Consider the following 25,344-nt stretch of genomic DNA (forward strand, 5'->3'; position numbering starts at 1 on the left):
TCGACGTGTGGCTTTATGTGAGAGCCTTATTTAAATACAATGGTGGCTTGGCAATGTGATTCTCGAGTGGTTTATTACTAAGCCTTTTTTATTTTTAATATAGATCGATCTGCAGGACCTGTAATCGTTTTAGGCTTTGTTGGTTTTTCCTCTCCTTTTGTAAAAGATAGTTTTAGAAATATTGGTTAAGAGTAGGGCTGTCAATATTTGACACGACACGATAGTTTTACTCGAGCTCACGCTGCCGCGTGCCGCTCTCGCTGCCGCGTGCTGCCGCGGTGCCGCCGTCTCCTGCTGCCGATCGTGCCGCCGCGTGCTGCCGCAGTGCCGGGTCGGGTCTGGTCAACCCGGCAACCCGCCGGTTCGGATTTTCGACCCGTTTCTCTACCCGGGTCGGGTTAGGGTCGACCCGTTTTTCACCCGGGTTAGTTCGGGTTCGACCCGAACCCAACCCGTGACCCGAAATTGACACCCCTACTTAGCACCTTAAATGAAAAAAAAAAAGAATTTTATTTTTATCAACGTATTAATAAAATTGAAGTTAAAGAGACTTTAAAGAAAATGAAATGTGGAAAAGCTGTTGGACTAGATGATACTCTAATAGAGGTGTGGAAATGCTTAGGAGATGAAGGAATTACTTGGCTTACGAAGCTTTCCAATATTATTTTGAAAACTATAAAGATGTCAAATGAGTGGAGAATAAGTGTGTTGATTTATATTTTTAAGAATAAAAGTGATGCACAAGATTTTGCGAATTATAGAGGAATTAAGTTAATGTGTCATACTTTAAAACTATGGGAGACAGTTATAAAGCATAGGTTGTAGTGTGACACTTATGTTTCTCAAATTCAATTTTGATTCATCCACTGTGAAAGCTATGCATTTATTGAGAGGTTTAATGGAGAAGTATAGAGAGAATAAGAAGGATATACATATAATTTTTATTGATATAGATAAAGCGTACTATAAAGTTCTAAGAGAAGTGTTATGGAGAGCTCTACATAAGAAATGGGTTAATAATGCTTATGTTTAAGTCATTAAGGATATATATGCAATATTTGTTACTTGTGTTCAAATAGAAGGTGGTTTGACAAATTATTTTCAAATTTCAGCTGGATCACATCAAGGATCAGCCTTAAGCCCATATCTTTTTGCTTTATTCATGGATGTTCTTGCTAGACATTTGCAAGAGGTTGTACTCTAGTGTATGCTTTTTGCTGATGATATTCTTCTTGTTGATAAGACTAGATAAGGAGTTGAAGGTAAACTTGAATTATGGAGTTCAACCTTAGAGTATAAAGGCTTTCATTTGAGTAGATCTAAAATTGAATATATAGAGTATAATTTTAGTAATAATAGATCTAGCGGGGGGATTGTGACTTTGGGCGATCAAGTCATTAATAAGAGCACATATTTTAGATAATCTTGGGTTTATTGTTCAGAGTGATGTTGAATAGATAGAGATATTATTAGTACAATTCAAGTTGGATGGTCGAAGTAGAGGAATGCATTAGACTTGTTGTGAGATAGAAAAGTTCCTCTCAAACTCAAATAAAGGAAAATTCTATAAGATGGTAGTGAGACCTGTAATGCTTTATGGTGCAGAATGTTGACCGTTAAAAGAGAAGCATAATATTGAGTTAAGTGTTGTAGAGATGAGGATGCTCAGGTGGATGAGTGGCTTTACTCTTAAAGACAATATACGAAATGAGCATATACATGAAAAGGTTTGAGTAGCTCTAGTTGAAGATAAGATTAGAGTGAGTCACCTTAGATGGTTTGGTCACATAAAATGATAAAATCATGACCTTTCGATGACACGGTTAGGAAAGTAGAGTCACCTTAGATGGTTGGGTCACATAACAAAGTCATTTCTAATATTTTGTAACTGTGGCCTTCAGATGTATTATATTTGACTTATGTTATGAAAGGTAAAGGTACACCTAAAGAGACTTGGTTACAAAATATTAGAAATGATATTTCTTTATTAGATTTACATGAGAATTTAACTCTTAACATGAAACATGGAGAAACATGATTTATGTAGTCGACCCCACATAGTGAATAAAGGCTTATTGTTGTTGTTGTGTTAAAGAAAGATATAGGTAGGCCTAAAAAAATTTCATTAAAAGTATTGTAAATGACTTTTTTATTAGATTTAAACGAGAACGTAACTCTTAATATGATATAACAGAAAAAAAAAAAAAAGTTTATAAAGCTGACTCACATAGTGAGATAAAAGCTTGATGTTATCATAATTAAATTAAATTTTATCCTGAATATTCTAACCTAATTTTTTTCCATTTAAATATTAAGTGAGAACTAGTTTATTTAAAAAAAAAAAAAGAGAACTAGTTTAATTGTTAAAAGCGTGAGCTTACTGCGGAAGCTTCACACAAGATGGATAATCTTTATTCTTTTTTTGGGTAAGATAATCTTTATTCTTTACCACTGCGCGTCGTACGTCAACGACAGCAAGCAAAATTTGAAGACACGTGTCACAGCCCGTGGCGGCTCATAAATCAGAGCTGTCATTTGGCAACGGTCAACTTCCAGGTGAAAAATCAAATGCAACCGTTGTTTTTCAAATTAAAAAGAACAGCCATTCGGACTATAGAATCTGCCTCGAGGAAACAGGAGAGATTATTGTGTCCGGATACTATGAAGTACTGAGTATCAAGTAGGAAGTGATGTGGTGCATTTTCATTGGGCTCCGAACATGTCCGATGACCTGACCCAATAATTTTCCCCCAACTGTTGAAGCCAATCCAATGGACCAGATCGTGGTTACTCCGCGCATTCTCACCCATCAAGCGAGTTTATTTAGATTGGTACACAAATTGACAAAATTAAATAAATCAATCTAATGTTCAATTTTTCGGGAAAAAAATCCCAAATTGAACCTTTAGTGAGAGAACAAATTTGTTTTTATCATAAAATTTATATATTTAAATATATACAGAATATTTGAAATAATTTTTTAAATTTTATTTTTCTCCTAGAACTCTGCAATTAATTTTATAAATATTTATAATTCTCTCAAATAAACTCTTTATATTCTTCCTTATTTCTTGAAAGCTTTAAAATGAGACGAGCCGAGTTTAGGGTTGAGTTATTAGCTCATCAAACTAATCTTATGAGCCATTTATTAGCTTGAGCTAAACTAACTCACCTGCTAATATGACTCAATCATATCACTAATCATCGATAATGAAAGAAAAAAATTGCAAACAATAACGATGAATTAGATATTTAAATTATTAATAAACTCTCACTGATAAATTGACAATATATTTTCTATAAGAGATTAATTAAGATTTTTATTTTCAATAAAGTTGTAATTTTTTGTTTTGCATCGATTATTATCATTTTCTCACTCGCTATATTAGTGAATCTCAATGTAATCTCCATTGACACAAATCATTTAGTTATGAAGAAAAAAAATTAGACTTATGATCAAATTTAATTAGACCAATGATCACACTAATAATTTCAAAGATAAATTGAAAATTAATATATAAATGAGTCTTATTCAAGCAAATCAAAAAAGACTTAGCGTCAGTTTGTGATAACTATAACTTTTTATATAAGTGATTATAAAGCTGCTATGGAGAAAATAATTTTATTAAAAAATTTTATAGCGAACGAATAACTTCCTAATAAAAAAATTTTGAAAATAATAAAAAAATAATGATCAAATAAAAACTGTGATGAAGATTTGAGCGCAAAATTAAAAGAAAGCTATCCCGAGTGAAATTTTAATGGGACTTAACTCTAAACTAAAATGCACATGTTTTTTTTTTTATATATTTTTTTTTAATTTTATATTTATTGATTTTTTTTTTAAAACTTTTGAATGAGTTTAATCGCAATAAATTAATAGTTAACGTATTAACATGCTACAACACGGTTCCACCGTAAGGAGAAAATTTCTCAAAGCCACTGACGCCCACCTCTAACCTCTACACAGTCGTCTTTTCTTTCTGTTTTTTATTTGCTTAGGTTAGCTATGACGGTTATGAGAATTTCTACATTTGATGAACTAATTATCCTTATAACACATAACGATAAGGTAGCAAATCAGAGTCCTGCATTGGGTATTCATACCCACGTACCCACGCACGTACCCACCCATACCCAATGGGCATGGGTGAGTATGGGTACATCCATGACTTCGTGGGTGGATATGAGTGGGTACTCAACATCAGAAGACAAACCAATATACATTACTAATCACCATATGCTTGCAGTATGTTACAATAATCCTTACTATGCAGTGTGCAACATTGAACCACGTTGTGACCACGATAAATTTTGATATGTGGCTTAAAAGTTTGCAGTCAGAGAAAAGGGCCAAAAACCTCAAGACCATTAATCCGTGGCTGACTGCATTCAAGAAGCGTGGAAAGTGAGTGGGTGTTGGTGGGTATGACATCCCAAATGTCACCATAGGTGGGCGTGGGTGAGCAAAGCTCGCTAGCTCAGAGCGTGGGTACCCAATGGGTACCTAATCAAGACCCCATGTAGGGCTCTGTAGCAAATGTATATTGACGATCATACAAATTAAATAATAGTTGCGAAGTCTATCAATCAAATTGCTATTTTTATGTAGCTCATTTTGATCTGTTAGTTTGGAGTTTTGATTATAAATCAAGATATCTTGGGCTCGAATGAATTTACCTTAATTGACCTGAAAGTTTCACGAGAAAAAAATGCTCTTAGAAATTCAGGTCACTTTTGCTTGCTTAAGCATGATCTAAACCAACATATCATCTATATTTATAAAAATAATATTTAATACAAATATTATATGAAAGGCACAGTCAGATTAGTTCAAAAAGATTTTAAAATGAGTACAAAGTGGATAACATTAATTTAACTCTTGGCTCTATTAGATAATAAATGTAATGAGTTGTTTATATATTAATATTAGGTATTATATAGTTAATTAGCATTTAATTAATTATAATGGGTCTTATAAAGAGATAAATATCACATAAAATATGAGAGTTTCGATGACTCTATGAGGAGAGTAAATTCATAAATATCACATAAAATATCTTTCCCATAATATTTGAAGTTATAGACATCCCCTAATTATGTGTCTACTCTCTTCCTATGAATTTTTAGTTAAAAAAAAAAGGTCAAAATTGTCTAATTATTTATATATTTTATTATTTTTAATATTTAATTCGTACAAAATCATCCGCGTGCGACGCGGGGCCCGGGGAGCGATCAAGACTATCTCCTACTCTTCGATGATCTAAAGAGACGAAAAAAAGATACTTGCAATAAGAAGAAGAAGAGGATGAAGAAGAAGAAGGAACACAGAAAGCCCCCACACGCGTTCTCATGGCGGGGGACCATACCCTTTATAATCCCCGCATCACAGGCCATGAGGATCAGCAATCACACTTTCTCCTTTTGCCATTTTGCTCACTTTCTTGTACTCACCATCTATTTCGATAAAGATTCGGCTTTTTCCCGAGAAAAGATTCAGTTTTTAGCGGAATTAACTGTCTTTCGATGGATTTGCTCAGAGTAGGCGGTGGAGTGGTACTGCGGATTGTTCCGAAATTGTCGGTGTTCGGGTTCTTGATTTCGGCCTCGGTTTCCTTTGCTTCTTGGTTGGGCGCACGTTCTTTGTTTCGGGTTTGGGAGTTCTTGAAGGGGCAAGAGGGGAAGACTGAGAAGACGATGATGGCGATGGTGGCGAGGCAGGGAAGGGAGCTTCAGAGGTACTCTAGCTGCGGTCGGAGGCTTGTTGTCGGGTGAGTCGGCTTCTAGCGAGCTTAATTGGATTGGAGGATCGAGTTGAATCATTGATTTCTTTTTTCTTGTTCGTTCTGTGGTGTTTTAGATTTTGATTGCATTTTGCATTTGGTTTCATTCTATTTGACAATCAACCAATGTTCTTGTGCCCTAGATTCTTCGAGGGGTTTTTTTTTTCCTGCTTTTGAAAATTTTTCCCTTCTTATCTGCTAAAAATTTGTGAGTTCTTAACCGGAATTTTCATCTTATTTGAAATTTTGGTTTCCAAGTTGCATCATTTTCTGCTATGCATTTGTTTTGGCTTACATTGAACCTGAACAATGGATGGTAAATGCAGTGAAATTTTGCCTTATTTTTAATGTTTTAATGATATATTTGCATTTTATCTTCCATTTCATTGATTTTAGTTTTCTTTTCTCAACATATCTGTAGGAAAATGCTATTATAATTCTGTCTGCATTACGTTTTTGGTTAGATTTCATCTAAATAAATTCTGTTTTCAATCAAACAGGTGCATTCCATATAAGTTAAAGAAGGGTGATCCTTGCACGGAGGGCATAGATAAATTGGTGCAAGTTCTTGTCATAAGCTCACAAAAGGGCCATGGGATGATGTTTCCTAAGGTAAATTAAAGATCTTCCTTTGAGGCATTTGGTGAACATTTTTTATGAAATGCAGCAACTCCATTTACCCTATGTCAAGAACCCTAATTTCCTCATTTTAGGATTTCATAGAGCTATTTCTTTTGTTTTAGATATCTATTTGAGCATCTTATCCTGATGAATCAAGCTAATTTTGTTCAGGGAGGATGGGAATCTGATGAAACTATAACGCAAGCAGCTTCGAGGGAGGCATTGGAGGAAGCTGGTGTACATGGAAATGTTGAGGTTAGTGTAAATAATCATAAAAATTTTATTCTCATTGAGTAATTTCAAACTAAAAATTATATTCAATTGCAGAGCAAACTTGGAAGATGGATGTATAAAAGCAATAGATACAATGTGCTTTATGAGGGCATTATGTTTCCATTGAATGTGAAAGAGGAATTGCCTTATTGGCCCGAGATGGAAGTTCGGAAGAGGAGATGGGTAAGTAGAAGAAAATTTTGAATAATGTTCTATACTAATGATGGATATTTAGACTTCGTTTGAGACGGCTTTCTTACTACTTCTTAAAGCATCTTTCTAGCATAAAAATTTTAATTTTTAAACTAAAAAGCTATTTTAAGAAGCAATAAAAAAGCCGTTCCAAACGACGCCTTAGTTTGCTTAATATTTTTGTTTTTTCTCTGAACTCTTTGCTTAATTTGATGAACAGGTGAGTGTGGCTGAAGCGAGAGAGGGATGCCAACATGTTTGGATGAGGGAAGCATTGGAAGTATTGCTAACAAGACTTGGGAAACAGGTCTCAAATGCTTAGATTTTTATGTTTTTGGGAGGAATGGCTTTCATTTCTTTAACAGTGAGAGCAGAAGAAAGAACAACAATGGTGACAGGTTTAAACACACAGCACAAAATTCTTTGTATATACAATTCTTTGCCTGCAAGTGAGGAAAAATTTAGTTTTTGTTTTTTCATTTTTTTTAGGAAATAGATTCACCATGGTTCAGAAAGAGGGAATGTAGTTGTATGTTCTCATAAGGTTCATCCACTTTTTGTAGTGAATGTTATGAGAATGCTGATTGATGGAAATAGGGAATCGAAGCAACTGTGTTGTAACAAAAGAAAAGGAAAAAAAGAAATCCACATTCTTTATTTTTCTGTACATTGATGTGATTATTGTCTTTTACTAGAATGAATAGCAGGAGTATTGTTCACATTATCACTTTATGATAATTGAAAGGGGAAATCATGGAGTATTACAAACACCAGGGTTCTAATAAGCCAAATGAACTAAAAGATGATGAGATCTATAATATGTGGCTTTTTCCTTATTATTTTATGCGAACATCGAACGCCGTCCGGAAACCAACCAGATTGTTGAACATCAACCTTTTGCTTGGTACCACGGCTCGGTACCGCTGATGTGGCGCATTCTGGTTGGTCTCTAGACAGCATTCTGCATCCGGTCTCCACACAGAATAATTTATCATGGCTTTTTGGCAACATACTAATTGGAACTTTTCTGTTGGTTGTATAGTTGAGGGTATATAAAGGGGCTAAAGTGTAAGGATATCCATCTACCTTTTGTTCTCCTGCACAGCTTTGGAGGGCTGTCTGTGACACTTATCATCAATCTCGTTTGGTGTCTCTAGTTTTAATAAATAGAACATGATTTGTACAATGCTGCCAACTAGCCACCTATCCTTTATGAAAGAGGGCTGGCTTTTACCTTTCATTATGGTTGTGCATTCGGTTGGTTTGAACTTCGAATCAATTGAACTTGAAGTATAATATAATCAAATCAAATAAAAAAACCCTATAATTTGATGGGTTTGATTGAATTTTTAGATAAATCACACCTTTCATATTAATTAAAGTTAGAGGTGTCAATTTTGGGTCAATGGTCGAGTTTGGGTCGAATCCGACATTGATCTGGTACTATACGGGTCAACCTGAACTCAACCCATTTTTAAAAACGGGCAATTTTTTGGACCCAAAGCCAACCCGCTAAGAGCCAGCCCTGTGTGTGTGTTCGTGGTTCATTATCGAAGACTCGAATGAGGCGTTGCAGCAGACAATCGTTGTTGCTGCCGATCAGACCGGAAGGAACGTCGTTGAAGGAGGCATTGGCTAGTTTTGCAACTGGCGGTGAGCATCTTCAGCCAGTGACAGTGAGCTACTTCAGGTAGCGGCGAGCTGCCAAATGACAGCGACGGTGAGCGGAGCGGAGGCCGAACCAGTGGGCGGGATTGACAGAGCGGAGGTCGTCCGGTTTGAGCTGCCAAATGACAGTGATTGAGAGACGAACGACGACGCTACTGAGTGGGACGACACGACCGGCGATTGAGCGGGAAATCCGGGTCAAATCGGGTTAATTTGGGTTTCCGGGCCAACCTGAACCCGAACCTCGGGTTCGGGTCAACCCAAACTTAAAATGTTCGGGTCGGGTTCGGGTTGGATTTTCATGTCATGTCAAATATTGACACCCCTAATTAAAGTGGAAATGGATGTTGGGCTTTAATGAAATATAGAAGTAAATCAGTCGTTAGTTAATGGATTTTTGGTATGAAATGGCATTGATGATCGATCAGTTACAGGATTTTGATACTCACTGAACGTGAAGATATTGTTGCACTGCAGAAAGCAAGAGATCTACGTTGCTTGATTGCTGCGATTCAATAGCTATAAATTCCTCACATGAACGCGACACCAAATATGGCATTTGTATATGCTAAGTGTAATCCCAATTGTCAGAAAGAATACCTTCATAAAAGCATACGGAAGCACGACCAATTCTTAGAAATTATTTCTCATATAAATTTAAGCAGAATCAACCTTATTGTATGAGAAAATTCGAATCAAGCTCTTAATATTTTGGTTCACTGTGTAGAACTATAGAGAATGTTTGGGAGCACTAAGCTATTGAGTCACAGAGAAAATTACTGTGCTTGGACTGGGTGGCAAATTACAGCCCGCTGAGCAAGAAATTATTTTGTGCGGAGTCCAGACCGCAAAAACCGTCCGAATTTGCTATTTACTGAGTATTTTTTGAGTATCCGCTAAGAGCATATAACTAACCCAATCACGTGAATGGAGCGTATTTGCAAAAGCCTCGGACAAATTTTTGAATTTTCTCATTGGAATAAAATATTTTTGTTATTAGTTCGAAAAAATTTCGAACAAGATTTAAATTGTATAGCATGAGGTCTATGATTGAAAAATGTTTGAAGAAAACTTGGATAGGGGTTGAAATAGATCATATATGAAGATCGATCAAATATACTTCAAAGGACATTCGAATATCATTCAAATAAGGGTCTAATATGAATCATAACACAATATCACAAAACAATAAATACAATACAACAAATATGATGAGTTTAGTTATTACATAACAAATATGATACAATTCAATCACGAAATATAATTAATGAGCCATAACATTCATAACACAAAATATATAAATTTAGAAGAAATGCAAAAGGAGAAAAACTCCTATATATTAAATCATAGAATATAATTGAAGAGCTATAACATTCATAACATATATAACATAAATTTCGAAGGAATGTAGAAGGAGAGCAGATCCTATCTATTATCAAATAGATAGGATTTATTTTAAAAATTCTATTTTTTTGAGAGATTTTGATTCTTTAAGAACCTATATTTTTTTGTTATATTAAAGCGTAGGCTCCTTATCCTTACCCCCCTTCCCTTCCACTATGCTTCACACTCCTTTGCAACTCAACTATTTCGACCGTGCACCTCACTTCTAATTCATTGGCCGATCTGATTTTCATAACGATGAACAAAGTCAAACATTTTTTTAATTTTTTTTAAAATATTAGATAGCCGCATATCCATATATCAGCAGCTATGATTTTCTGAACGTCAATGATGAATACTATTTATCAAATTATTACTTAAAGACATCAACAATTAAAATAACTAACAAATGTTCAGTCATTGCATAGCAAATCTCAACGAATCAAACAGCCCAATAAACTACTTTAAAAAAAAAGGGTTCAAACTAGAAAATATCATGACCCATAATAAAGAGAGTTGGCGTTAACATAATCAAACAAGAAAAGGATGACCAGACCCTCTCGCTGATAATCGAATAAAACTGATTAGGATTACCATTTAGCTCAATTCACTAAATACCACATTTATTTACATAGCAGTACATACTCGTTATATATTCAAATCTCTCGTAAAATGCTTGGCTGCTGCTACTTTTCTGTGGGCATCAGACTCAACTTTTAGGCTTCGTTTGAGACGACTTTTTCACTTCTTCCCTAAACAGCTTTTTAGTGTATTAAAAAATTGTTTTAAGAAGCAGGAAAAAAACTGTCCCAAACGAAGTCTTAATTTACAGCAATTGAAGCTCTAAAGGATTCCTGTATATCATACAGATGATCATATAATTATCTCAGTCCATAGTTTCTTTTAAGCTAAGCTGAGCCCATATGTTTAAATAACTAAAACTGATTTCAGTGATAATGATGAAATATACAGACTCCTGCTATCCAATAATCAGGGGAAAGTTCTATTTTATAGGCTCCTGCAACCAGGATCCTCATCAAACTCGTTACTTGTATGATCCTTGTTACTATCTGTTTTAATTTCAGCTGAACTAAATCTCCCAACATCATCAACCTTCTGAACCTCTGGCTTGATTTCAGTCGAATCCGAATTCTCAGGACTGTTAGAAACCTTAGTATTTTGCTTGGTTTCTCTCAAGGGCGAGGAACAAGAAGCATCACTACGAAGAGCTGAATCCTGCTGCACCAAAGCAGCAGAAGCTGATGGGCTTTCTAAAACTAAATGGGAACCTTCACTAGCTTTACCAGTACTAGGATCCTCGCCAGATACAGCCATTTCATTTACGTTTGATGACTGGGTAGTCCCTGTCTCTTCAAAATGCTTAACAGCATGGTCATAAGCATGCAACGATAAAGCTTGAATTCCTGACTGATCAACTTCAACGGTATGATTTTCAATAGCCTTATCTTCTCTAGCAGCTTCCGTTATTTTTTTATCACCACTACTGCTCCTTGCTTTCATATCCAATGCTGTAGTAGCTTTCACTGGTTTAATCTCTGCAGTATCAGGGTGTACTTGCAGGGGTTCAGATTCAGTGGGCAGGGCAAGTACAATACCATCAACCTTTTTCAACACATCTGTTTCTTCTATGTAAGCAGAAGCTCCATTCCTGATGTTATCAGTGTTCAAATGCATTTTGCTCCCTTCTATTTTGGAAATTACAGGAGCTTCACCAACATTTTCTTCATGGCAGTTCTCAACATGTATATCTACTTGCTGATTAAACTGAATATTCTTATCATGAACATGCGTAGCTTCAGGAGGAAGGGCATCAAGAGATTGACCTGGAGCGCATTCCATATCATCAATACTTTCCTTAGGAATATTTGAAAGAGTGCAAGCCGAAGATAACCCTCGACTACCATTATCCCCATCATTATCAGTAAGCATTCTGTTTTCTATCTCTGGTGGTTCATGCCCCACTGAACAACAAACAGCAGTTGTACTGTGTTCTGCAGGAGAATGCTCAATGGATTTGGAAACATCTAAGAGAGGCAAAGCATTAGTTAATCCATGTCCATTGTCTGAACCTGATATAGAAAATGCTGATGTATGGTCATCACTATGAAGCTCCATTGATACACAAACACCAGAGAGAGGTTTATAGGCCACCGATGCTTTGATCTTCTCTGTTGCATGGCCAACTGATTCAGTAAAACCCAAACCATTTAAAGAATCAGTAGCATTGTCGGTTGTATGCTCAACTGATGCAGAAGCGCCTAAGACTTGTTGAACATTTGTTGATGAATCCTGCTCCCTTGCTGCATGCTCAACAAGTTCAGATAATTTCAAATCTGTTTGAGAAATAGCTGATAAATGCTGCTCCTCAAGAGCAGGATCGATTGATTCATTCGCACCAAAGACAGGAGAAGCAGCCACAGCTTCCTGCTGTGCTTCATGTTCAATTAACTCAGATGAGATTGTTAGCATAATAGTTGATGCATTATGTTCCTGCACTGCAAACTTTTTTGATCCTATAAGACTAGAATCTGGAAGAGCAGTTGACGGAGGGTGCTTCTGTGAAATTTCTGGATTATTTTCCAAGGACATCACTTTGACAAGATCAGATGAGGTGCTACTGTTATCTTTCTCATTTTCCACAGAAACAGAGACTTTTCCTTCATTTTCATCACAGGTAACTGAACAAGAAGATGGCGGTATTATCACAGACTGCGATTTTAAATTATCTGCATTGGAATCATCGATAACCCTTTTTTCTAGATGAGAAGATTCCAATTCCACAACAGGTTTGTCGACTTCCAGAACAGAGGTCACAGAACAATCTTCTTTAGTACAACTCTGGGAACCAGATTTCTCCTGGTTAGTTGGATTCAAATCTGAAATGACACGCAAAGTTTTAGAAACATGCAGAAATTAATGCACAGAAATATCCAAAACTTAATGACATTCAAGCATATGTGTTAATATCAAACCTGCTGGGTGTGTTTTAGAGTTCTGTGCATCACTTTTCACTAAAGATCGGCCTGTAATTTTTGCTTCAAGAATCTCAGGCACAGTATTTCTATCTGGGGCTGAAGATTTACTTACTGAAGTCAGCTGCTTGACTTCTGCCTCAGAAAAACCTTCGGGTCTTATACATGTCACGCTAGATGTCACGGGCTCTTCTAGTAACTGATCAATCTCAGTATTTTTGAAATTGTCAGTTAGCTTAATAGTTGCATTAGCAGGAAGAACCATATTTGACTTTCCCTCCAATGGGTTGATTTTTGGTAATGGAAACTCTCTCAAAGATGGAAGACCCAGAACAAGCCCACCTTCCATATTGCTTGAAGATGTAGTATTGGTTTCAACATTACCCTTTGACGTCACAGACAATGTTTTATTTGGATCAAAAGCAGAAACACCAGTAACACCTTGGTCAAGTTTGATTTCTTTTGTCACAGTTTGTTCAAAATTCCTTGAAGCTGAAGTGACAGCTTTTTCAGACGACATTATCTGCCTATTACCTTGCTTTGTTGGATCTAACTTCTCCAATGAAGTTTCTATTTGTTGGAAGGAAATACCAGGACCCTGAGCAGTTTTAAACCTGGATGTACCAGGCCCAGCTTCTATGTTTCCACTCTCCTGTTTTGTTTTCATGGTAGTTGCCTTACCAGTTCTTCCTCTGCTCTCTGCCTTCTTAGAACCATCTGCAAGCTTCAATCCTGCTTGTCGGGCACGTCGTTCACAAGCTGCTGTTGACGAGTTGCATCTGCTTCTTGTTTCACGAGCAGCTGCCTTTTTTCTTGTTACTGAAGCTCTATTTTCAGAATCTCTATGGATTACCACACGATCTGCTCTATAATCTAAAACTGGGGAGTCCTGTACTTGGCAAGATGGGATCGGATCTGCCAAGTTTTCATGATTCATGCTTGTGGACGATAACATTGGAGTTCCTGTGATGCTAGCATTGTCCTGAAATTTGATAGCTTCAATAGATACTGAACTTTGAGATTCATCGCCTGGTGCTTTATCACCAACTGAACTACTATGGCTTGCCAATAAGCTATTACCAGAAGTTGATTTTGAATTTCTTAGAAGGGATTTATCAACTGATTTCAACTTATTAAAGGCTTCAACATCTACACTAGGCGTTGTCTCTTGATTCATCTGAGTACATATGTCACTTCTATTCTCATCAGCTGGTTTTAGCATCTCACTTGATTTAGCATGAAGATCAGGTGGAGTCTTATCTAACATTTGAATGGAATTCACATCATTTATCCCAACTTCTGTGTGCTTGTCATTTAATGAGCTTTCAATATTTTGTTCCGTTTTTTGGGTTCTCTCTTGTAAGCTATCAACTGTTTTCTCAGCTTGCCCTTGCTTTGGACTAAATGCGTCAGGTGTAGATGAGCCAAAGGTTTGCTTTGCAGTTGAATAATCTGAGTCAGTTTTCACACCATCAGGATTCTTTGGCTGCAGGACACTGACCTGATCCGGGGTTACCGGTAATTTAGTGCCAATAGAAGCTGATTCAGTCTCAGATACAGTAGTTACATCTCCAATATCTTTCTCCACAATAACAGACATTGTGTTATCGAGTATTTCAGGCAATCGAGAACTGGAGGCTTTAAAAGCAGGTGCATCAACAACAGTTGAAGATCCTGGAATTTGACCAGTTTTGTAATCAATAGAAGCAAAATTAGGAACACCCACTGCCACATTCATGGTAGCATTCCCTTCAGCTACAACATTAGCATCAGGCTTACTCATTGTCGCATCAACTCCAGCCTGAATTACAGTATATGCATTTAGCTGAGCACCAACAGCAGATAAAAAATATTTTTGCTTTCTGCCACGCCCTCTAGATGTCTCTCCGCCATTACTTGGCCTTCCCCTTGCTTTAGGGATTGGGCTACAGCTAGGAGATGGGTAGAAGTGCAAGGCAGTTACGCCCAACTGTGGTGTAGTGTTTGCAATAACGTTGTTAACTGCAGCAGACTGTGGACCAGAACCTGCAGAAACAGCAGAAGGCTCTTTATGAGGTTCCATCTCCCCTTTATTAGTTATAGGAAATGGGGCAGGTGGCACTGATACAGAAGTTGTCATATGTAAAGATGATCTCCTTGGTCTGCCTCTTCCCCGTTTCACCTGCGGTTCCTTGCTGGGTTGCAAAGATTCATTTGGTTGTGTCGAGGAATCCTTTGCTTGTGGTGATGCAAGCACAACATCAATCAAGTTAGGTGGGTTGTAGATCTTTGCCATATATAAACCTTGAGATTGATCAGCAGGAGCAGCTGATTCAGGGGAGTCAACTTGACACATTTTCTCAAATTCTTCTTCGGTCATCTGATCCTCATAAGATCGAATCTTCAAAAAAATATAAAATAATAAAAATAAAGTTGCCGGAAGTAATTTATATGGAGTAAATTGAGCCAAGGCATAAGAAGAAAACCATACTTACCTCACGAGCACGTTTGCCCCTCCCATATTGCTCAGTATCAAGGCCTCCAAGATTCTGACCTTTTCTTTTTGTAATGATGGGTACATTATTTACAATGGAAGTATCATAAATCCTCATCGCTTCATAGAATGGTTTCAAGTCATCTTCCGTAACAAGACGTGAAGGCATTGATAACGGCTTCGATGCATCTATTTTATTTCCCTGAACCAAATTAATCCATGCTGCCTGAAGGTATATTACAAGGCAGCATTAATTACAAAAAATTCACAGAGCTTTAAAACATGAGAAAAAACAGGCATGAGGGGGCTAGCAAATTAAAGCTTAACATACGCACCATCTCTTCTTCACGTCTTTTCTTGTCAATAGATTCAAAAACATCAATCTCGGATTCACTGTAACAATTCCGAAACAAATAAAAATAGTAAAAAAAAAAGCCATTTAAATAAGAAAAGAACAGCCATGTGCACACAGAATCAGGAAAACGACCTATCTTTAATTTAGTAATTCGGAAACTTAGAATAAGGCTGGTTTGGGACGGCTTTTTTACTACTTCTTAAAACAGCTTTTTAATAAAAAATTAAAATTTTATACTAAAAAATTGTTTTAAGAAGCAGTAAGAAAGCCGTCCCAAATGAAGCCTAAGAGTGAAAAGGAAAAACACCTGCGAGCTAAAAGATCGTTGAGAGAATCGTCATCTAAAACAAGTGCTGCTTCTTCTTTCTTGCACTCCCTGAGGAGGGACTCCAAATATTCTCTTCTATCTTCAGCACTGCCACAGACTCAAACCAAAATAAGAGAGAAATATTGAGATATATATATATATATGGCCAAAAGAAAAAAAAGGATCATAAACAAACAAATGGAACCTTGTGTTGTTGTCAAAAAATCCTGCAGTTATGCTCTGATTAGCAACTCCCAATTTGTGTTCAGCTGAAGCTCTAACATGTTCTTCAACCGTACGCACCTTAATACAGAAGCAAATAAATGATACAACAATTAAGTTAAATTTGTCCAAAGTTTTTGCAGCTCACAAACATTGCCCGTGTTATTTTGGGTAAACTCCGATCATCTGGATTTAGATTTTTACTCATTTTGAGAGGTTTAATTAACACATGCTTTGAAGACTAATGAGAGAAAAGTACTTTAGAAACCTACAAAATCAAAGGGTAAATCTTAATTGGCATAAGAATCTAAGAGTCCTAATTAATTGAGAAGACTTCACATATTTAAGTAAACATGCATTCGAGAAAATGAGCAAGCAAGAGGAAGTGATATATGTCTTAGTATTTGTTAGATTAAATAATGCGAAGGCTAATATTATGCATGTCATATGATGTTTAATAAGTGCTTAGTGATTTAAAGATATTAGTCCCTATGAACTTTCTATCGAATTACCAAAACTTAGGAATATACGATATGAGATAGATTTAATTTAAGAATCATTATGGCCTAATTAGCTTTAGTATAATACGAATCATACAAAATCTGTTTTAGTTCATAATGCAGGTTGCTGAATTGCTCAATAAGAAATATATTAGGAAAGTTATAATTCCTTGCGTTGTAATTATTTTGTTTACTCTAAAGAAGAATTGTAGTTGGAGAATGTGTAGGCAGTAGGACTATTAAGAAAATTACTATCAAATTCAAATTTCATGTACCAAATTTGGATGATATGTTAGATATGATGAATGATAAAGTAATCTTTGTTAAAATTAATCTGAGAAGTGATATCAAGTTAGAATGAGAGAAGGTGAAAAATAGAAATCGTCCTTAAAATTAAATAGAAATAATATAAGTGGTTGGTTATACTATTTGAATTAAACAATGCACTTAACATTTTCATGAGAATAATTAATGTGTTGTGACCTTTTAATGAAAATTTTTTTGTTGTATTTTAATTATATTTTAATGTATAGTAAGATGAGTACATCTTAGAAAGCTATTTGAGATATTACATAATGCAAAAGTTATATATGAATATGAAGACATTATTTTGTGACTCCATCTGTAATCTTTCTAGGATATAGCGGTGTTATTTAGCAGAGCCAGGCTAAGAGCACCATGGATTGGACTTGACTTGATCATAATACAAGTTGTTCATGTTCGGCTCTAGCTCAATCTAGATTTTCTTATATGTTTGCACTTTGATTGTTTAAATTTTTCTATAATCAAATTTCAGTAGGCTAACATAAAAAAATTGAACGAGTAGTTAAACAACAAAATAACAATTAAATGAGTACTTGACTTCTTATATTAATTAATAATATTTACAACCACATCAACTATAAAATCAGCCTAAATATCATTTATAATTTGACAACCAAAAGGCGAAAGGGTCGGGATTATAATCAAAATTTTCTAGTTGCAAATTTGAAGCTAGAGATCATGAACTTATAAAATCTTAAGATGATGCAATATATATATACCAAATATTTAACGTCATTTAATGGTTACAACAAGCCATCAAAGGATATGCTGCTTAATTTTAAAGCTATCGTATATTATTTACTTTAAAACCTATCATTACTACGTACATTGCTTAGTTTAGAACCTTGTTAAAGTAAAATTTTCTCATAATTCTCTAATCAAATAGAGCACCATGGGTTCATTACTTCTATTAAAGCAAACTTATGGCATAAATAGCTAAGAGTTACACGATAAAGAAACTAATCCAAGGCAAAAACTTCATATAGCAAGTTAGTTTGAATAATAAATACTAGTGACGAATCAACAAATTATTTTTAAAATAAATCTAAATATTAAAATAGTGTCATACAAACATGAGTTGTATAGAAAATAAAACCATATTAGAAAAGAAAAGCAATATTAACAATTTCAAATCATAATAATTGCAATAAAAAATAGTGATGTAGGACTAAATGTGTTTGTTGATGTTTTATCTTAGAAATTATACGTTTTTAAAAGAGCAAGAGCAATTAGTCACTTCCAACGATTTAAATGATGAATGAAAATAATAAAGCAATAATTTAGTTCAAACAATAGATTACATGATAAAAATTTAGAACACAAAATAACTAATCAAATCAGATTTAGCTTAATGTGGGGCTTTCGAAAGAAATCCCTTAATTAACATTTAGAATAGTCACTATTTAAGATCCCTCACTCTCACTCTTAATAACTGGTTAAGCAGAGAAAGCTTGCATGATCTTTATGATGCCACAATTGAGAGGGACCTAGAAGAAATAAGATTCGGGAGAGAGTTCACCTTTGTCAGGATTCGGAAGAAAGTTGCTACTGAACGGGAGGTTGTCGTTGATCGATAGCGGTGACAAGTGAGAAGAGGATTCGTTACACGTAATCTTCAACGAAGAGGTCGTTCTCTAGGTCAACATCGAAGAAAGGAGATCGGTAGATGTCAATAAACCCTTGTTTGTCGAATACGAAGTCGTGATCACGTTCAGGATCGGCCATCCATGAGAAAGGAGGCCTAACAAGGTGTTGGGGAGGGAGAGATTTTGCTTCTTCTTAGGTGAAGTACCAAGCGTAGGAGAGGAGATGTAGAGGAGGGGGGGAGTTTGGGTGGTCGGCCAAGGCTAGTAGAAGAGGGCTGATTTTTTATTTAAGAGTTGTGTTGTTGGTTAGGAAGGAATCAACTCAAATTTATGAAATTAATTTCAGATTTTATGGTGGAGATGATTAGGGAACTTGATTTTAATTTCTCTAAAATAAAGGAGAGGAGGGAAGAGGGGGCGGCTACCTTTAATGGGCATTGATTGGGGAGTTAATTAGGAGCATTAATGGAAGTAGAATTTAGAGAAGAGAGAGGGCAGGGCCGGCAGCTAAAGGAGTGAGGGAGGAGTTTTGGAGAATTTCAAATAGTTTCCAAGCAAAGCAACTTAAATTAAAAGAAAGAGAATGTCTATATCTCTTTTAATTTAGATTCAAATTCAAATTGATTTGATTGAGAGACTTTCCAAATATAACTCATGTTAATTAGGAAAGATTCAAATTTGAAATTGATTCAAAATTGAATTAATTATCCTTCCAAATTCATCATGATCTAATTTAGGAAAGTAGTAAAGGATAAGGAAATTTTGGATCCAATGAAAAGGTGGAAGTAGCCGGCGGCTAGAGCTTAGGGCGAGGGAGGCTGGCAGCTATGGGAGGGGGTAGAGCTTGGAGCTAGGTGGAGTTAGGGCTGGCATTTTGGATGGAAAGGAGGTGGTGGCCTACAGTTTGGAGGGGGAAGAGTTGGACCATAAGCCCGGATGTTTCCTGCGGCTAACGGGTAGTACTTTGCCCTCACCTAGGGACTTCAACTCTCACTAGAACTCTCAAGCTCTCCCAAAACACAAGTGCAGAATTTTCTTTTCATAATAATCATCATCCCCTCAAAAGGAAGAGGACGGGGCTTTAAATAGCCAAAATAAAATAGCAATATAAAAGAAAAAAGTGCCCTAAGGGTAAAAAGCAACTACTCCCTCAAGTGAGGGTAAAAATGAAAAACTGAGATAATAAATCAAATACACATATTATAATAATTAACCTCATACAAATGACAGCTAAAAAATAAAATGGTGTGATCATCGCCATAGATCGTCAGCCTCTTGTCTGGTAGACTCTCCATGGTCGGAAGTCCTCATCAAATAGTTTGAACATCAACTAATTAAATGTTTCAACATTCAATAATAAATTTTTATACTGTAAAATACATCATTTTTTCACTTTCATTAATATGATCAAAACTTTTTTTCAGAAATTCATTTGATGCAACATAAATAATTAAATATCAAGAAAATACATAGAAAATAGCCATGGCACAAACAATGAGCAAATTATAAAATAATCAATTCAGCTAGCATACCAAAACCAACATGAATCAGGATAAATGTAGTTGGCTAAATTGCAAGATAAAGCATCAATAGATAAAGCCAGTAAAATATAGAAACCAGGGTGTAAGCAACAACAAAAACAATGTCAAATCACTAAACCAATGTTAAAACTAATTATAAACAAGAGCATCAATCAATAACTAAGGAAAATAGTTTGAATCAGAGCGTAAGGGCAATATCAAAACTCCAAGAGTAAAGCTAGTAAGAAAAATCAAATGTTTACAAGTTGACAATTAGTAGTTAATTTAAACAACAATAAAGAAACTTATTGTGTTATTGATGAGGACATCCGACCATGTAGAGTTTAACGGAGATGGGCACCCGATGATCTACAGCCACGATTGCACCGCTTTACTTTTGAGTTATTAAATGTATTAGATTTATTATTATGTTTGTATTGAGCTTATTATTACATATTTTTCATTTGTACCATCACTTAAAGGAGTAGTTCTATACTTCTATGAAAGCTCTAGGGGCATGTTGGTCTTTTGTTTTTCTTCATTGTATGTTGGCTATTTAAAGCCTCCCCCTCATCTTTAGAGGGTAATGATGATTATTATTCAAACAAATTTCTGCACTTGTGTTTGGGAGAGTTGGGAGAGTTCTCTTAAGAGTGAAAACCCTAGGTAAGGGCAAGTATCACCCATCAGCCGCAGGAAGCATCCGGACTCGTGATTACCCTTCTTTCTCTAATTCCCCTCCTCCACTATCTTCTGGCCATATCCCCCCTGCAAAAGCCACTGGCCAAGCCCCATCTCCTCACCCAAAGCCACCGGCCAAAACCCCCCAAAATCCCTCCCCTAGCTGCTGGCCATAAGCCCTCCCCTCCTCCCAAGCCGCCAGCCAAAAAACCCTAAAATTCCTCCCTAGCTACCGCCCTTAAAGCCCTCCTCCTCCCTAGCCACCGGCTAAACCCTAAATCTCTCTCCCTCTCTCTAGTCGCCGGCCACCTCTTCCCCCCCTTGGGTCCCAAAACTTTCCAAACTATGCATTCACATACTTTCCTAAATTAGTTCCTCTAAATTTGGGAACTATTTGAATTCAAACTTCATCACATTTGAATTTAGATAACTTTCCTAAAATAAGGGAAGTTATCTTTGGAAGGTCCATCAATTTATGCCAATTCTAATTTCAAATAGGATTGGAATTAAACCCCTTTCCTAATTTAACTTTCTAAACCTAGCAACTAATAATTCCACCCAATAAATCCCCAATCAAGTCTATCAAGGGCTGCCGCCCCTTCCCTCTCTATCCCTCCTTTCTCTTGTGCCCTAATTATTATCTCCCTCCATAGATGATAATTTCACCTTACCCATGGACGGCCCAAACCCTAAAACTATCCTCTCTCAATGTTACTAATTGCTTCCCTATGATTCCACAAAGTAATCCCCTAGTGCTCTCTTCCCACATAGCTTCTACATCAAGGTTTTGATCATCCAAAGTTGCTGTCCAGAATTCCTGGGCATCTTTAAGGCTGCTGTCCAGAATTTCCAGCGGACATAAATCTGCCGACCTGCTGTCCAGATCTTCATAGTTGCTGTCCAAAGTTTCCAGCACAAGTTAGATTGCTGCCCGTCTTCCCGAACTTGTCAAAATGCTGTCCAAATACATCTAGAAAGTTCATGTTGCTGTCCTCTCTTTATCAACACCCAAAACGACCACACCGGAGCTTCGTATCCTCTTTTTTTGGGTAAACTCTTCCTCTTTCTCTTTTACCTACTTACTCTCCCTTAATTGTGACATCATAAAGGTTGTGCAATTTGTCTCCGCTTAACCAAACATCAAGAGTGTGAGTGAGTGGATCCTGATAGTAACTAGTGTAAATGTTAAGTTAGGGATTTCCTTTGAAAATCCTCCATGCTATGCTAAGTTTGATTGGAAATGATTATTCATGACTCTTAACTCTTATCATGTAATTTGGCCTAAGCTTAAATCACATCTTTCTTGTTTTCAAAATTTGTTTAAATCGCTAAAAGTAAACATAATTATTGTTGATCTAATTTAACGATGTTTAATTTCAACTTTGTATAATTACCTATGCCTTTAGTCGTACATCATTTATGCCTTCAAGATGGACACAGAAACAATGAAATTGGCATGCATACATGCTTAACAAAAAATATAATGGTAAATTTTATGATAGAGCAAAATTTTTAGCTAATAGGAGTAAAACAACAAATTCAAATGATATTGTACAATCTCTTTAATAACATACTCGCTTCTAAAACATATTGCAATGGAACATCATATTTTCACTACAACTAAAAAAAAGTAAAATATGCATCAAGAAATTTTTTGTAAACCCTAATAATACTCTCATTAAACTAACAAAACTTATTCATAAGCAGTAATTCAAGATGCAGGGTGCAAAAGAGATGGTAGGGATAGTTTAACAATATCATGAAAGCAACGAACTAATTAAAGTTTTACACAAGAATAAAAAAAAAAGCATTTCTATAAGTTTGACTGCAAGATATAACTGAGATTTAGTTAAATTTTAGGTTAAATCAAGCCAAATAGTATAGGAGCAAATAGATCATATAATTGTGCTGCAAAATCCTGAGTATTCGAATTTATAGGATTTAAGAGAGTTTTCACTCGTTATTCATCAACACTTCTGTCACAAACTAATCTCCACGTCACCATTCCACTTCCCCTAACAAGTTATTGCAACGATTCCTGGCATCTTTGTCGTCAAGGCCTCAAGGATTTCAAGATCTTCATAATTACTCATTATGTTCATATATTCCTATGTTCCTCCTAAGATGTAAATTATATTTAATCAAATTAAAATTGTTGGGGTAAGTTTGACGACAATAACTTAATATGGGGTAGGCATCTTCTTATTCTGACATGATGTTTTGTTTTTCTTCTATATTTTCTTTCCTATTTACATTTCATTTACATAATTTGACATAGGCATATTTACTGTTATTGATTTGGATAAAAATTTGATAAGTTAAAAATATAATTTATGTAAATTAAATTCAGTTGCGTGTATATTTTAAATATTTGTAATTCATTGCTGAATTTCTCAGACTATTTTGATCATTTCATTCTCGATTGAAAGTCCAATATATGCAGTGTAATGATTTTTAAGAAAGGTATCTGGTATTTAGCATCTCAATAAGTAATATGGGCATTTTGTTCAAGAAAATCTACAACAAGATCAATCTTATCATATTCCGGAGTTTTGCATTGATACTTTTTTTTTTATAGTTTTGCATTGATACTTCTTTTATTGTTCTGGTATAATAATTCATTCTTTACTGGATGAACAACTGGATCAGTTTACAACTTATATAAGTTCCAAATGATTGGTTTGCTTGTGCTCTGATTTTTTTCATGAAAACAGATGTTTGCTTACATTATACATCAAAAGATTTTTAGGAAACAATAATTACAATATTTATAAGTATTTCTATTGAAGTTCCAATGCATTCCAAACTCAAAACTATTGCTAAATAGTTTACCCTAAAAAAATACATTTAAACTACTAAGTTTACACATTATAGCCTAAGAATAATCTAATCCTCTTCACCATCTATACCATAATCATCATTTTTTATTATCTTCATCACTTGATTTGTAGCCTTCCATATCTTCCTATATCTCCTCAATCTCATCCTCTTCTTCCTTAAGTTTTCTTAAGTTTTACAACTCTAAAACTTCAAGCTTTTCCACCATCATTTTGTTTTACTTTTTTGTCCAAGTCTTGATGTTCCTTCCAATGACAAATTGTCATTATAAAAAATAGATCTAAAATTTTTAAATATTAGCACCCATATCCACGCTAGAGTGACACTTTAAAGATAAAAAGTTGTATCAAAAATAATTTGTTTTAGTATAGGATTTGTCAGGATGAGAAGACATGATAAAAACAGTTGGAAGATAAACGCTGAAAGTTATAAGACATTTTATTTTATTACAACAACAACATCAAGCCTTTCTCCCACTACGTGGGGTCGACTACGTTAGTCATTTTTCTCCATTGTGTCATGTTAAGAGTCAATTTCTCATTTAAATCTAATAAATAAAGATCATTTCTAAAATTTTCTAACCAAGTCTTTTTACGCCTACCTCTACCTTTCTTCTTTTTTTTTTACATCTACCTTTCTTAACATATGCAGACTTTTTTATTTTATTGTTAAGAAAAAATTGGACCCTAAAGTCATTTTCCATTTTGGTTAGAATGCCTTTTTAATTTTCAGAATGTGTATTCTAAGGATCATTTGTCTCTATACTGACATTTATCTTTTTCACCTCAAGGCAAAATTCTCATCCGTGCAATGGCTGCAGGGCATTAGTAATGACGCCTGAATAAGAGGCATACGAGATGTTATAGCGACCTCTCACCAAAATGCCTTGGAAAGTGGTGCTTATAAATATTACAAATGCTTATTAGCATGAGATTGGACACCGACATTTGCTGTTTCATCATTTTAGTAGCTTTTTCTAGTAGGAGTTCGATCCTTTGTTGTTATTCTGATTGAAACTAATATTCTACTTAAGTAATAATTGACATTGATGGATATTGAAACTGTTAAATCTCAACCTTACGATCCCAAAGATATCCACGGCTGTAAACAGTAATCCGTGGGAAGACTACATGGATAGCATTAATTCCTCCCATTGATTTAGGAATAATTGTATTCTCATTATTATAAGAGTTATTTGTTTCATTATCGATACACCTTATATAGATCTATAAATAGGGAGTAGATTGCTTAATAAAATTCAAGCTTTTCCCTCTCAAATCCTTGTTTTAACATGGTATCAAAGCACCGGAGGGAAAACTTCGTGAAGAGAGGCCTTAGTTGCCGTTGATGGAAAGTCGTCAAAGGAACGTCGTCGAATAGCCACGAAGGAGCCGAAGGAGCCAAAGAAGCCTCGCGTGAAGCAACAAAACCGATCCGACGGGAAGGAAAGATCGGCGAAGAAGAGAAGCATAATCGAGCAGCCGGTGAGCATCCCAATCCGACAGGAGCGAGCATGCAGATCCGACAGGAAGGAAAGACCGTCGAAGGCGTCCCGATCCGACCGGAAGAGGAGCCTCCTGCGTGCGTACCCTAATCGAGCGGCTCCCTGCATGCGAAAGGAGCGA

General features: G+C 35.6%; 2 protein-coding genes across 3 annotated transcripts in view; one reads left to right on the forward strand and one right to left on the reverse strand.

Moving 5' to 3' along the window:
* The first annotated feature begins 5,281 nt into the window (after positions 1-5,281).
* LOC110115529 (nudix hydrolase 18, mitochondrial-like) lies at positions 5,282-7,536 on the forward strand. Its single transcript, XM_020848792.2, has 5 exons — positions 5,282-5,771; positions 6,284-6,395; positions 6,576-6,659; positions 6,732-6,860; positions 7,090-7,536. The coding sequence occupies exons 1-5, from the start codon at positions 5,527-5,529 to the stop codon at positions 7,189-7,191; spliced, it is 672 nt and encodes a 223-aa protein (XP_020704451.1). The 5' UTR covers positions 5,282-5,526; the 3' UTR covers positions 7,192-7,536.
* Positions 7,537-10,412: 2,876 nt separating this feature from the next.
* The window catches only part of LOC110115531, a 50,690-nt gene continuing 35,758 nt past the window's right edge, over positions 10,413-25,344 (reverse strand). For both annotated transcript variants that reach the window (XM_020848795.2, XM_020848794.2), the window contains exons 25-30: positions 16,254-16,351; positions 16,049-16,156; positions 15,722-15,779; positions 15,388-15,612; positions 12,914-15,293; positions 10,413-12,817 (exon numbers count right to left, since the gene is read on the reverse strand). In XM_020848795.2, coding sequence (XP_020704454.1) covers positions 10,929-12,817; positions 12,914-15,293; positions 15,388-15,612; positions 15,722-15,779; positions 16,049-16,156; positions 16,254-16,351 — 4,758 coding nt within the window. In that variant the 3' untranslated portion in view covers positions 10,413-10,928. The remainder of the gene's footprint in view (positions 12,818-12,913; positions 15,294-15,387; positions 15,613-15,721; positions 15,780-16,048; positions 16,157-16,253; positions 16,352-25,344) is intronic.

Source organism: Dendrobium catenatum, unplaced genomic scaffold (assembly GCF_001605985.2).
Source record: "Dendrobium catenatum unplaced genomic scaffold, ASM160598v2 fragScaff_scaffold_651, whole genome shotgun sequence".
In the NCBI taxonomy this organism is placed as follows: domain Eukaryota; kingdom Viridiplantae; phylum Streptophyta; class Magnoliopsida; order Asparagales; family Orchidaceae; genus Dendrobium; species Dendrobium catenatum.

Bases quoted from the DNA above. Each gene is read 5' to 3' on its own strand.
- LOC110115529 (XM_020848792.2), top strand. From the start codon at position 5,527: ATGGATTTGCTCAGAGTAGGCGGTGGAGTGGTACTGCGGATTGTTCCG. The intron at 5,772-6,283 runs GTGAGTCGGCTT...TCAATCAAACAG, and splicing joins GGTCGGAGGCTTGTTGTCGG to GTGCATTCCATATAAGTTAA. The intron at 6,660-6,731 runs GTTAGTGTAAAT...ATTCAATTGCAG, and splicing joins GTGTACATGGAAATGTTGAG to AGCAAACTTGGAAGATGGAT.